This window comes from Takifugu rubripes, chromosome 8, assembly GCF_901000725.2.
Source record: "Takifugu rubripes chromosome 8, fTakRub1.2, whole genome shotgun sequence".
Taxonomy (NCBI): domain Eukaryota; kingdom Metazoa; phylum Chordata; class Actinopteri; order Tetraodontiformes; family Tetraodontidae; genus Takifugu; species Takifugu rubripes.
Genome location: NC_042292.1, coordinates 6,814,984 through 6,827,090, shown reverse-complemented (window position 1 = coordinate 6,827,090; position 12,107 = coordinate 6,814,984). Strand labels below are relative to the sequence as shown.

Sequence of the window (12,107 nt, the reverse complement as noted above, 5' to 3'; positions counted from 1 at the left end):
AGTAGCAAAGTAAGGATGTTTTTTGGAAGTGAGGACATTTTGGCTGGTCCTCACAACTTCAAAGGACTGTCGTAACTGACAATGTCTTAACTGAGGGTGAAGACATTGGGTTGGTCTTGGGTTTAGGTCAGTTGGACTGGTTAGGGTAAGAAGTTGGACAATGTATTCTATGGAAGTCCTCACAAAGATAGAAGTCTGAGGGTGTGTGTGTGGTGCCGCTGGAAGGCAGGCAGGGGAGCAGGTGTCAATGTGAGATATGAGATAAGGATGCAGTACAAGCAGAGAGATGCTTTTAAGCTGAATTAAATTCAGATTAGAAGGCAACTCCCTTTGCCTGCATATAACTAATGTTGACAAGAGCGCCTTATTATTGGCTGCATTTTGCTAATTGGGTCGTCTTTCCAGCACCAATTCTCAGCAACTGCAGTGCTGTAAGACATTAACCACAGAAATGCATTTTTCTACAGGGCTGCTTATGTTTACTGCCGTCCTGCAGCGCTGGACTCATTACTTAAATATTTTTTTCTGCGGTTAGTAATTTAAAAACAGCAGGTCAAGACAGATTTGAAGGAAACTGTTTCAGGTTCCAATAAGACCAAGCTTTAACAACAGACTTTCATAAAGTCGTAAAAATATGTACCATTTGACCAAAGCGCTCAATCTCTTAATATATTTCTTAAGAGGGTGCTCCCATTTATGTTCACGCCCTACTGTTTTTTCATATAAATCCAAATCTAAATGTTTTGTGGAGCTATTCTGAAGTTTTCCCTCCCGCTGTATGTCAGCATCGACATTATTGACTGTGAGCACATTAAGAGATAAGCATCTTACGTATGGGTAAAGTCTGGAAGGCCTCCGTGTGACTGAACTCCCCCTGGCCCTTCCCATTGACTGCTGCCACTCGAACCTCATAGGTCGTGTTGGGCTCCAGTCCCATCAACACCACGGTCGCTGGGGAGAGACCAGGTTAGAGTACATGACCACCATTATTACAACACCACCATTGCCACGATTTTTGTAATTCTTGACGAAGAAGAAGGCTGTGCACGGAGTATATTCCTGTTTTGTCTGTGTAGAATGTTATCTAAACTACTCTAACTGAACACGAGTGCAAAATGCCCTCATTATTGAAGACAATTAGAATTGTACTGACATTTGACATCTGTATTGATTTCTGAAGCAAACATGACATCAGTGCAAGAGCCCATTGCAGATTCCCTTTTATCCACACAGTCTGTCTGCAGAGCCGCGTTCTGAGGTTCAGCCTGCTAATTGGCCGCTCTGTCAGCATGCCACATTAAATAGTCAAAACTGTAACAACAGCCTCTTGGTGGTTCTTTACTCCGTGAACTAAAAACTATTTCTCCACTTTAGAATTAGAGGGTCACTTTTTCGGACTGTGAGCGAACGTCTCAAACACGCCTGGATGTTGCGGCAGCACAGCTCACCAGCCGGGTCTTATCTGGCCCAAATGTTACTAAACTGTTAGAACTATTTAGCATTCACCTCTTGGCATCTCCATCTAGTAATTGACTGTGCAATGAGGAATATTAGTGATAAGCCCTTCAGGTTTGTCAGTCGTGCTTATCGGCTGCCCATTACTCCTCCAGCTCCCATTTCTTTATCCAGCCATCCAGCCTTCACCTCGCCGTGTATTTTCCGCCGGCTCAAAAATCAATTTGGTGTGAGAACGGAGTAGAGGAGCAGGAACTGGCCCTTCCACCTGTTATGACACGGTCTGCACGAGAAGTCGGAGCTTCGTTCTGAGGGAAAAACGTGTCAGGATCGAGCTTTGAGGGATCATGCGATATAGCCTCTGCTTTGGTTTGACTGGTCTGTCGATTTGTAGTCTGGTCCGGACATCTGATACGACCTGACGTGACAAACCATCGCCTGAAGTGCCAGCTGCGACACTCTTGTGGTGTTTATGTTTTATTCCATGTGACAGGTGAACATTAAATATAATTTGCTCCGTGCAGAGTCTGGCACCATGTTTAACACAATTTCTTTCCGTGTGACTTTCTGGCAAATATTAGCAGGTCATGCAAATATTTGTATTTCTACAGTTATTTGATTAGTGCCTCTCAGAGTGGTCTGCTAGCATTAGGAAACAATCCAGCCCATTATTATTGCAATGTGTAGGAGGAAATACCTGAGAAGCAGAGCATGTGGACATTTCTGGAGGGGTGCACATCACATTGTGGCACAAATGCACCCATTGATACTGTGGGTTTGATTCTGAAGAGAATCCTTGGCATTTAAAACTGCCCAGGAAATGCAGCACTGATGGAAATTCAGACTCACTCTGAATGTTGTGGGACTTGACATCCCTCCAGTCTTGTAAGCCAAACTCTTTGTATTGGACCAGGTAGTAGCTGATGGGGACGCCACCATGCGAGTCGGGCTTCATGAAGGTGACAGTTGCTAGGCGCTGGGAAACAGCCGAGAGTCGCACCGAGTATGGATTTGATGGCACATCTGAAATGACAGAATAATGAAATCCGTTTAAAGGCCATTACCTTCAGTTCCCGCTAGTTCCCTGCTAAACTACGTTTGTTGGGTTCACAGCTCACAGATACAGAAAGTCTCCTAAACTTTTAATAATATAAATAAGAAGGCCATAAAAAGGTTGTATAAAACAAATTAAGTAGCCACCTTGCTCAAACTAATAATTAAACATGTGGAAAAGTCACATTAACTTTAGCTGAAGGGCCAAATTTATAACAGATGTTTATTATTGAATGCAGCCTCGGTTATATGCACACATATGCTTGTGTACACACTTTTATCTTTGCATAAAAAGCTAAATCCATTGTGGTCAAGTAAGCGCTTCACTGTTGATTTAACAACACTTTTGTTTTGCTTTGTATGCTGACTGAACAATAAAAGAGAAAGATGAGCTGGTAGAACATTCTCATTACTGGATTTTCACTATTTATTGTCCTGCATCACAAAATGTGTTCAGTAGATTTAAAAATGCGTAGATTAAATTTGTTGAGACAAACAGAGGGTGTATATTTATGCAGATGACTCAGTTATTTGTTGGAGCCTGAAACTTTTGTTCTGCATCTGGTTTGTTTGCACTGATTTTTTGCATAACTTTGTCATAATTCGGTTCATGCTGTATGTATGTATGTATGTATGTATGTATGTATGTATGTATGTATGTATGTATGTATGTATGTATGTATGTATAGGTGTGCATGCTCAGGCGCTAATGTATTCTTTTAAAGAAGAAAGATAAGCCTTCACAACAACAATCAGTTAATTCTCTGAGCTAGTGAATAAAGTGAAACATAGCTTCGTCTGATAGTACAAGAGCTAAACAGTTAGGGGCATTTAGAAAACACCGTTACTTTCTTGGTTATCTTGAAAATTATTGTCTACTCTGTCCCTTCTACTCATCCGTCCTCGAGAATAAGTGGATAAATGAATAATGGATAAAAGTGCCGTAAAATTTAAAAAAAACAACCTCTGCTGCTGTTCTTTAAAGCCACTCTTGTTAAAGAAGGAGCTGTTTCCCAAAGACAATCTCTGTTGCCCCAAAGAATGAGACTTTCCCTCAAGCAAAATTTGTCTGACAGAATAAGAACCAGATTGGATCAAGTAAAGGAAAAAGAAAAAACTATTTTTTTTCGCTCTGACTTCTGACGTCTTATGTCACTGTGTTCACATGCATGCAAATAAATCGATGTCCTGCCTTGTTTGTGGGGTAGCAACCAGTTGGAACTGAGTGAACCAATGGCCAAGTACTGATGCGTAAACTCGTCTGTGGCTGTGACCTCGCTGGATAGCTACCTTATGGATTAATGTGGTGTGACGTAAAAAAGGTCAACAACAAAGTAAACCAGTGCAAATCGTCACCTAATCTGACAACTGCAAACTTGTTAGTAGACAGAAAGTCCGGTTGCATAAATTATTCAAGCCAATCGAGCAAGAAGTGTAGTCGGATTTAGACACGCTGGTAAAAACACTTAAAGGTACAAAGAACACTATAAGTCTTTAATTATAACAATAGAGCTCATTTCATGTTATTGTTATATTTAAAAAATAATCACTGTTCTGACAGCAAACCAGCAGTTTGGCTTTCTTTGTCCTTTCATTACTAGAGCACCGCTGGTCTCAATTCCTGTACTTTCAGCTCAAGGTTCAGCTTTGGAGAGTGGCTGTGAGTAAGTGATGAGCCTGTGCAGCTTCCACTGCAGATCATCTGTCTTCTGACTCATCCTCTCCTACACCAACACGTGCTTATGGGTGTTTCCTATCGAGCGTTTGTGTGTGTGTGTGTGTGTGTGTGTGTGTGTGTGTGTGTGAGAATAACTTCCAAAACACATTGTTTCCCACAAGACTACATATTGGGTCAGCCTTTTTTGCTCACTGCCTTTCTCCGCAGCCAGAGCAATTCAATCTGCACTAAAGATAATTGGACTGCACTACTGTGTATTAGCCTGCACTACCGTAAATTAGGGGGTACTTCAGTAAATAGCGAGGGGCATGCTAAATCAGCCAGCACTATTTGAGATTAGGCTAAACTGAATAGGGGTTGGGAGTTGTAGTGGAATTTATCTTCCTGAGAATTGCAAATAAGGCCATTAGTGTTAGTAGAGACACAGCCGTTGGACAGTTACTGTGAGAGCCCTGATTCAAAAGGTGTAGGAACCCTGACTTCTCTCATTTCAGGAACAGAAATGAGGCCACAGATGTGGTTGTCAGTGGGGAAGAGGTAAACTCACCGGCCTGGGCAAGAATGAACTCCTGGTATCGCATGCCAATGTTGTTCCTGGCTGTGCAGTTGTAGCGGCCAAAGTCCCGGTCCGACATGGGAGTCACCTCAAATAAGGATCAAAACCATAACTTTCACATCCCCAAAAACCTACAAGATGTTAGCAAATAACCTTAAAGCTGCACGTGAACCAAACAACACATAGTTCTTTTTATTTAACTGGCTTAATAAATGGAGCGCACGTCATCCCTTTATCATCTACAAACATCGTTGACCCACCTCCAGCACGGACTTGCCCTCTGCAGCGTGCACCCGGATGTTGGCCGTTCCCTCTGCGGAGATGGTGAAGCGTTCCCTCCTCCACAGCATGGTGGCGGGAGGGTTGGACATCACGTCGCAGCTGATGTTCACTGGGTTCCCCTCCCAGGAGTAAAAGATGGTGTGGTTGGTCAGGAACTTTGGTATATCTGTCCGACACACAGATGTCATCACTCACACTCTGCCTGAAGCTGCTACACTCCTGGTGTGTCTGGAGACAGTGGCACCCAATTAAATGCTTACACCAAAAGGTGAGACTGGACCAGATGATCCGAGCCATTAAAGCCTCTTGCTGGAGCTTAACGCCCAAATGCCTTCAAAGGCAAAGTAAATGTACTTCATTAACACGTTCCGGACGTTCTATGCCATGCTAAAAGAGAGCTTAATTAAAGCCACCTACTTGCTCCAATCATTTCAAAGAGAACCAGAAACAAAGGATGTAAACAGAAGCCTCAGCAAATAAGAAGCACAGTAAGGGACGAGAGCAGGAGTGAACTGCTGCTCGGATTTCTTTGGCCCAGCTCAGTCGAAGAGGCATTATGGTTGTTTTATGCCTGCTTGCAGGATTCCATTAAAGAGATTGATGCCCAGCTCTCTGTCACAGCCGAGGACACGTTATCCCCCCGCAGGCTGCACTGACTTAGTAAATGAGTTCATTAGTTTGGTGGCAATGGCATGCTCAGCCTCCCCACACTCAGGCTAACAGGGTCGCTCTATTCACGGGGAGTCAGCTGTGACTCACCGTGTTCCAATTGCCCCCTGCTTGTATTTGACCGCCATCAAATTTTTATCTCAAAATGATGACTTTTCATAAGCAATGTATGTATTTTTAAAAGGGAACCCTACAGTCACTGTAGCCAAAGGAGGAGAAATGCAGTTTCTGCTTGAGAAAGAAAAATACTAAAAATACACTTGTTTGTGTGTCTTTGCTGTTGGGCTGTTGGAGGTGGAAACATTTCCGGCGACCAAGTGCACTTCTCATTGCTATCATTCAGGCCACTGATCTCTTCCTATAATGAATATCATCATTCTGCGACCAAAAATGGAGATCTTTGTTTCAGAGCTCATTAGGCGGAGGATAGGCCACCCCAAATAACCCCAGACAACGAGCAGTGAGGAATGGATAAGCTCACTGGGAAACAGGAGAGCCATAAACAGGGCAGAACGAAAGGCAGTGTACGGTTTCTGCTCACTAATTAACCCTCCTGAAGGCGTTGCAGCACAAAGGATGCGGGCGTGAGAAGAGGTTGAGCAATAAAGTAAAGATGCGAAGAGAAAAAACAGCCCCCGCTTGAAGCTGAATTTGCAGAATCAGAACTTTTGAACCTCAACATTTCTGACTCTCCAGGTACCCTGGAATGTTGCAAATTTGACTTAAACGCGTGTTGGACTTTCACATTAAGCACAAACATGGGATGCAGAGAGCGGCGGGGTCAGATCAGGTGTGGAAAGTCTCTTCGGTACCAGTAACATCAATTTCCCTTGCAGACAGGTGAACAGAAAGAGCTGCATGACAAGGAAACAAGGAAACAAATTACGAGCATCTATGCTACGCTAGCATTTAATTTGAAAAATGTCTTCAGTGTAGTAAATAAAACCACTGTGATGGTGACTATAGAATACATTTGATTTAGAGATTTAAATTTTTCTCGTGCTTATGGAAAACAAATGCAAAGCCTTCAACTAGCAGTGATATGGAACCCAATGTGTTACACGCAAAGACGTGCTCAGGGTGAGCTGGAGAAGATTGTAGAAATGTGGAAATATTCTTTTTGTTGCTTTTAAGATATAATCGGCTCCGTTGGCAGCCCTCCCAAGTGCTGGCAGTCAAAATCGAAAAAACCCGAGGACTAAACATAACCGACCTCTTGTGATACTTACGCTCGATATCCAGAAACATGCTCTTCTGGTGGCCTCCAATCCTGCTGAGGGCTTCGCAGTCAAATCGACCCAGATCACTGAGCCTGACGCCACTGATCGTCAAGACCGATTTCCCATGGCGACCGCGCACTTCAAAACGTCCACCGTGACTCTGTGGACACGGACACACATTATAATTAACTGCTGGCACGATCACAAGAAGTTTAACGTGCAAATCTGCCAGCATAAGAGCGTCCCTGGAGATTCCCTGTAAGAGATGGTCATTTCGGCTGTGAGGGGCCTCATGGAGTGGAATGTGACAGCACTCCTTATCAGTAATTTGTCAGTATAACGTACCTTACTATAGCTCTCATACCTTGGTAAGTACGTATACAAAAAAGCTTGTAGCAATTTCCGGCTAACTTTACGTTGAACAAAAGCCTCTTGGTCTATTTTGACCCTTCCCTCTTAGAGGCACCCATCCCTTGTCACAGATAGCCAGGGTTAATGCAATAAACCGTGGATTTATTACAGCATCATTACATTTGTATGAAGACAGATGGCATCAATTTGAAGCAACGGGTCAATTACAGGAGACAAGGCTATCATTCCTGAAATCGACATTCATTCTTAATGAGAGAGAATACGAGAGGAGCTTCCTTGTTGCAGACATCATGTGTGTGCAGCCCCCATACTGCTGTCTAACACATGACCTTTGACACCTCCCTCAAATTCTGCTCCTCCTGCTTTTCAAAGCTACGTGCCCGCACAGGCAATTTCTGTATTTTTTTAAGCGAACACTGCCTTCAAGCTCAGAGTTCTTCCGGTAAATCCGCTGTTAAAAACAATGAACACACGCTGCACTTCATTGTATAAATACATGTGTGATGAGTGGGTCGGCCTGGCAACCTCTCCATGACAGACAAGGTGCTGCCGTGAATGGGAAACATAGTTTTAGGTGAGTTTCTGTTATTATTCATAGTCTGAGAGTGCTGCAGGGTGTTTTCACTGTAAGCACCCATCACAGCTCATGGCATACATCATGTTGGCAATCTATCAGTGAACAAAAACAAGATGCCATCAAACTGCTGCAACATATAACTATCGCTGGCAAGTAAAGCAAATATGGACCCACGTGACTCTGTTGCTGTTGACAGAGGCTGACATGTTTAGATCAGAGCTAAGTAACGACGGGTAAAACAGGCGTGCTCTCAGCCTGCCAGTGTTTACCAAGTCCTGCACATCTTGTTTGTGACATGACATGAAAGTGACACAGGTAATTGATGCTGAGTTAATAATAGGAGAGCTCATTTACTGGTGGATTGCATTCCACTACTGGACTGGAGGGGTTTCCTCCGGTGGGCACATATCTACATTTGGAGAGATAAGGCATGCCCCATGGATCCACAACAGGGAAATGTTCAGCCCAAAAGGCTTTGGCTGGGTCGCAGCTTGTAGCTAATCAATGAATATTTTCATATTCATTCCTGCGATTGAGGTGTGAAGAAGAACGTGCACAACTGCTCTATAAATTTGCTCTAAATCAATGCGCAGTCAACACATTTTAGGGCATTCCCACTACTTTTTCCTGCCTCAGCTAATACTTAATAAATGTGCTCAGCTGCGAGGATCTGTCTTGTATAAAATTTACTTTCTGCTGATCTTTGCTATTATCATTGCTATACTATCAGGCAACAAGGTGAAGAAGCGTTCATGGATGCAGCTAAGGGCTCTTTGCACTGCCGCTTACTTGTTTGCTTCAGCTGAGGTCAATGGGATTCGTGAGGGTGTGGTGAATAGGAATGCCTGGGAACAGAGACGAGTGAAGAGACAGAGAGTGGGGGAGAGCGAAAGAGGAGGGAGGAGCTCACCAGGAGTGAGCCTCAGAATCTGGGAATTACTTGCTAACCTGTCCAACCTCCCACCCCACTGACAGGTTCTGCCAAGAGATGAACTGTGCCCTGAGCACAGCCTGTTTGATATGCAGCACAGGCAAGCAACAGAGCGAGAAGCCAGACCCAAACACAACAGCGAGCACGTCTCGTCCCCACGAGCGCATGTTCAATCGAGCACGTGAGCGCTAAGCAACATGACAGCGGAGATGAAAGGCAGAGAAATGTGGAAGTTGAGAAAATGGAAGGAGATGAAAGGCGGAGAGCGAAATCAAGACGACACAAATATGAGAAATCCTCTCCCTATCTGCTTCATAACACTTCATGAACACGTGAAGCCGGATCTCAAATGCAATCTCTCAAATGTGATTACGCTGCGGTGCTGTGTTACTTCAGTCTGACTGCTGGCAAATTCACATATGAAAAATGTCAGCTGAATCTCAGTGAGACGCTGGCAACAGTTGCTTATTCAGTCAGTGTGCTGTGAAGGCTCCAGCAGAGCTGTTTGAATCTGGCCACCTTTAATTACTGGACTACATCATCTGTGAAATACATTTATTAGGGCTGTCAGACGGAAGTAAACACTACTGTACAGTGCTGGCATCTGTTTTTCACACTCATTTGGCAGCGTGTTGAGCAGAGAAAAATCAGGAGACGCAGAAAGAGCTCAAAACAAATATACTCCCAGACATGTTGTCTCAACAGGTGAATGGAACCAGAGAGGCTTTAAATGACAGCCGCTCCGTGGTAAGTGACTGTTTAAATTGAAGAGCCTCCGCTGGTGTTTGCTAACCTCGCATTCACGCGAGACCATATCAGAGGGGCCTCGAAGGCGCGCCTCACTTCATAATCAAATCCCTCAAACTGTATCCCATTATGTTCAGTCAGCAGGAGCCGAGATGCTAGTTGACAAAGAATATATGAAAAAAGGGAGCACCATTACACAGTAAGTAAAGCTGAGCCCTTGGAAGCTCGCTGTCTCTCAGCAGTCGTGTGGGTCGGCTGGGTATGTAGATTGGACAGTAAATTGAGAGAGGAACATCCTGCCTTGAGCCTAAATGACTACGGCCATCCATCATGCCTCGCGCTATACACGCTCTGTTTGTCTTGGCAGGTGTTTAGGTGTGTTGGTTCGCGCTTCGCATTTCCATAATTGCATTTGCTGTGGGAAAAGAAGCACTGACTCTCATTTTCGCCCGTGATTGATCAACCCCGGCAATTCGAGCCAATGCACACATCCATTTATCTCAGCAGTGACCTTTTTCCCTGACTACCATCCAAAAAAAATTAAATTATAAAAGAAATAACTGGGAAACTGTCTTCCGTCATCTATGAGTTTTGACAATGCAAAATAATTTTTTTCCAGAATATTTTCCACTTTGTTCTTTAATAAGGCTGAATAATGGATTCTGGGAGTGAACAAAACACACAGCTGTAATAATGTTTCAATGCCTCTAGTTTGATTGGATAAAATGTCCCTGAGTCAAAGATACAAATCAAAGTGCAGGCTGCGAGTGTTAATACCCTGAAAACCTCAAGGTTCTTACCACCTCTTTAGTGCTCCAGAGGTAACAGATGCGTTGGTCGATTTCCCTCGAGGTAATAGTCTCGGCATAGAAATCCAAACACTCCCGAAGAAACAAGGGCAGAAGGTGAGCCCGCCTGTTTTATCTGAGGGTGCTTTGATGTTATAAGACATTGTCATCTGCTGCAAGGTGAGTAAATGTACGGCTTGTTCAAAATGCCCTCTTCTCGTAAAAAAAGGGAAGCCTGGAGTGGAATAAATCATAACTTCCTGAATGTAAATACAATCAGCATCAACCATTAGATGTGCCCCGGGCAGCACTGTGAACAATAAAGGAGTCCGTCTGCAGCGGCACTGAAGAAGCTTTTATTTTCATACTGAAAGGTAATAACCTATTAATGTGCCATACTTTTTCTGTGGCTCTACAGAACGGAGCAGCAAGTGCACTGTTCTATCTCCTCTACAAATAGGAACGTTTTAACAGTCAGGAAAAGGAAAAAACTGAATGACTGCATTTCCTTTAGATTTACTAGTTTTGTTGTGAGCTTATTTAATGAGCTTACACACCTTATTACTGAGCTCTGATATCCAACAGAGCTGCAGGTCATTTCAGAAATAACATCCCTAACAAATAAACACTGTTTAAAAGGTGGTGTGCCTGCGTCACTGGTGTTGTCGTGTTTCTGAAAGGCACCACAGGTTTTCCTCGATTATCACACAGTGCATGAATGCGCGCCACATCTGTCAATATATCATTTTCAGATCAAGTCAAAATACAGGCCAAGCTTTGTTTTCAATTTTTTGGGTCCCATGTTACCAAGCTTTTTGGACGTTTCTCACACAGATATCAGTGATATACTCATGACGGCTCATAATAAGGTGTTTTTTTTAATATTATTTTCATCTAAATTCTTTTTAATGTAACGATAATCAGCTTGAACCAGTAAATGATGATGACGGAGGAAAGCAGATGTAGACTTTACCTTGTCTCCATCCACAAATGTCTGGCCATCGCTGGCTCTCTTCCAGGAAATGTCAGGCAGGGGCTCGCCATCAGCCACGCAGGAGATCATGGCAGCGCCGCCCTCCACGGCTGTCACATTTTTCAGCTGGGTGATATGGGGCGGGACTGGAGGCCACAGGAGATGGGATCGCAGAGGAGAAGAAAAAAAAAGTGAATAAAGATATATGTGGCAGTAGGTACAGCAGTAGGCAATGAGTAAGGACAAGAGTGAGCAGGAGCGACACTGTCAAACGTCTGAGTCACAGGGGAGGGGAGACGAAGGCTATACCATAGGGTTTAAACGTAGGCTTGATGCATGACTTTGGTGCTGACAGCCTAGGCCGCGATCATTTATACACTGCAGACGTTGTCTGTAAGCATGCCTACTGGCCTATTTTGTGCACAATCCTTGGCCTAGTTGTTAAGAGACGAAACTGACAACGCTAAAGTTTTAAAGCACAAAACTAATTTATTTTCCTGCTATGGATTTTTGTATGGAAGGACGCATCGCCAGCGCTGTGTGAATCCTTTTTGGCTATGTGCAAAGTCCATGAAGAGTGCAGCAAAGTGTCCCGTCAGGGACCGCTCACCTCTTCTCTGATAAGATACTGGGGTTAGCTGTGGAACACCATGCATGTCAAGGGTAACAGGCGTGAAGCATGAATCACAGATTGCTTATTTCCTCTCCCCACACACATTAATGGTGAATTCTTTAATGGGCATGCTCAGAAAATGGCATAAAATCCAGGGGGAAAAGGGGCATGAATGGAACATACACTGAGGTTA

General features: G+C 43.8%; 1 protein-coding gene across 3 annotated transcripts in view; it reads right to left on the bottom strand.

Annotated features, from left to right (window-relative positions):
* LOC101075009 (neural cell adhesion molecule 2) overlaps positions 1-12,107 on the bottom strand; it is a 61,492-nt gene that overhangs the window by 23,397 nt on the left and 25,988 nt on the right. For all 3 annotated transcript variants that reach the window (XM_029840634.1, XM_029840633.1, XM_029840635.1), the window contains exons 7-12: positions 11,302-11,447; positions 6,923-7,073; positions 5,003-5,190; positions 4,734-4,830; positions 2,305-2,478; positions 832-951 (exon numbers count right to left, since the gene is read on the bottom strand). In XM_029840634.1, coding sequence (XP_029696494.1) covers positions 832-951; positions 2,305-2,478; positions 4,734-4,830; positions 5,003-5,190; positions 6,923-7,073; positions 11,302-11,447 — 876 coding nt within the window. The remainder of the gene's footprint in view (positions 1-831; positions 952-2,304; positions 2,479-4,733; positions 4,831-5,002; positions 5,191-6,922; positions 7,074-11,301; positions 11,448-12,107) is intronic.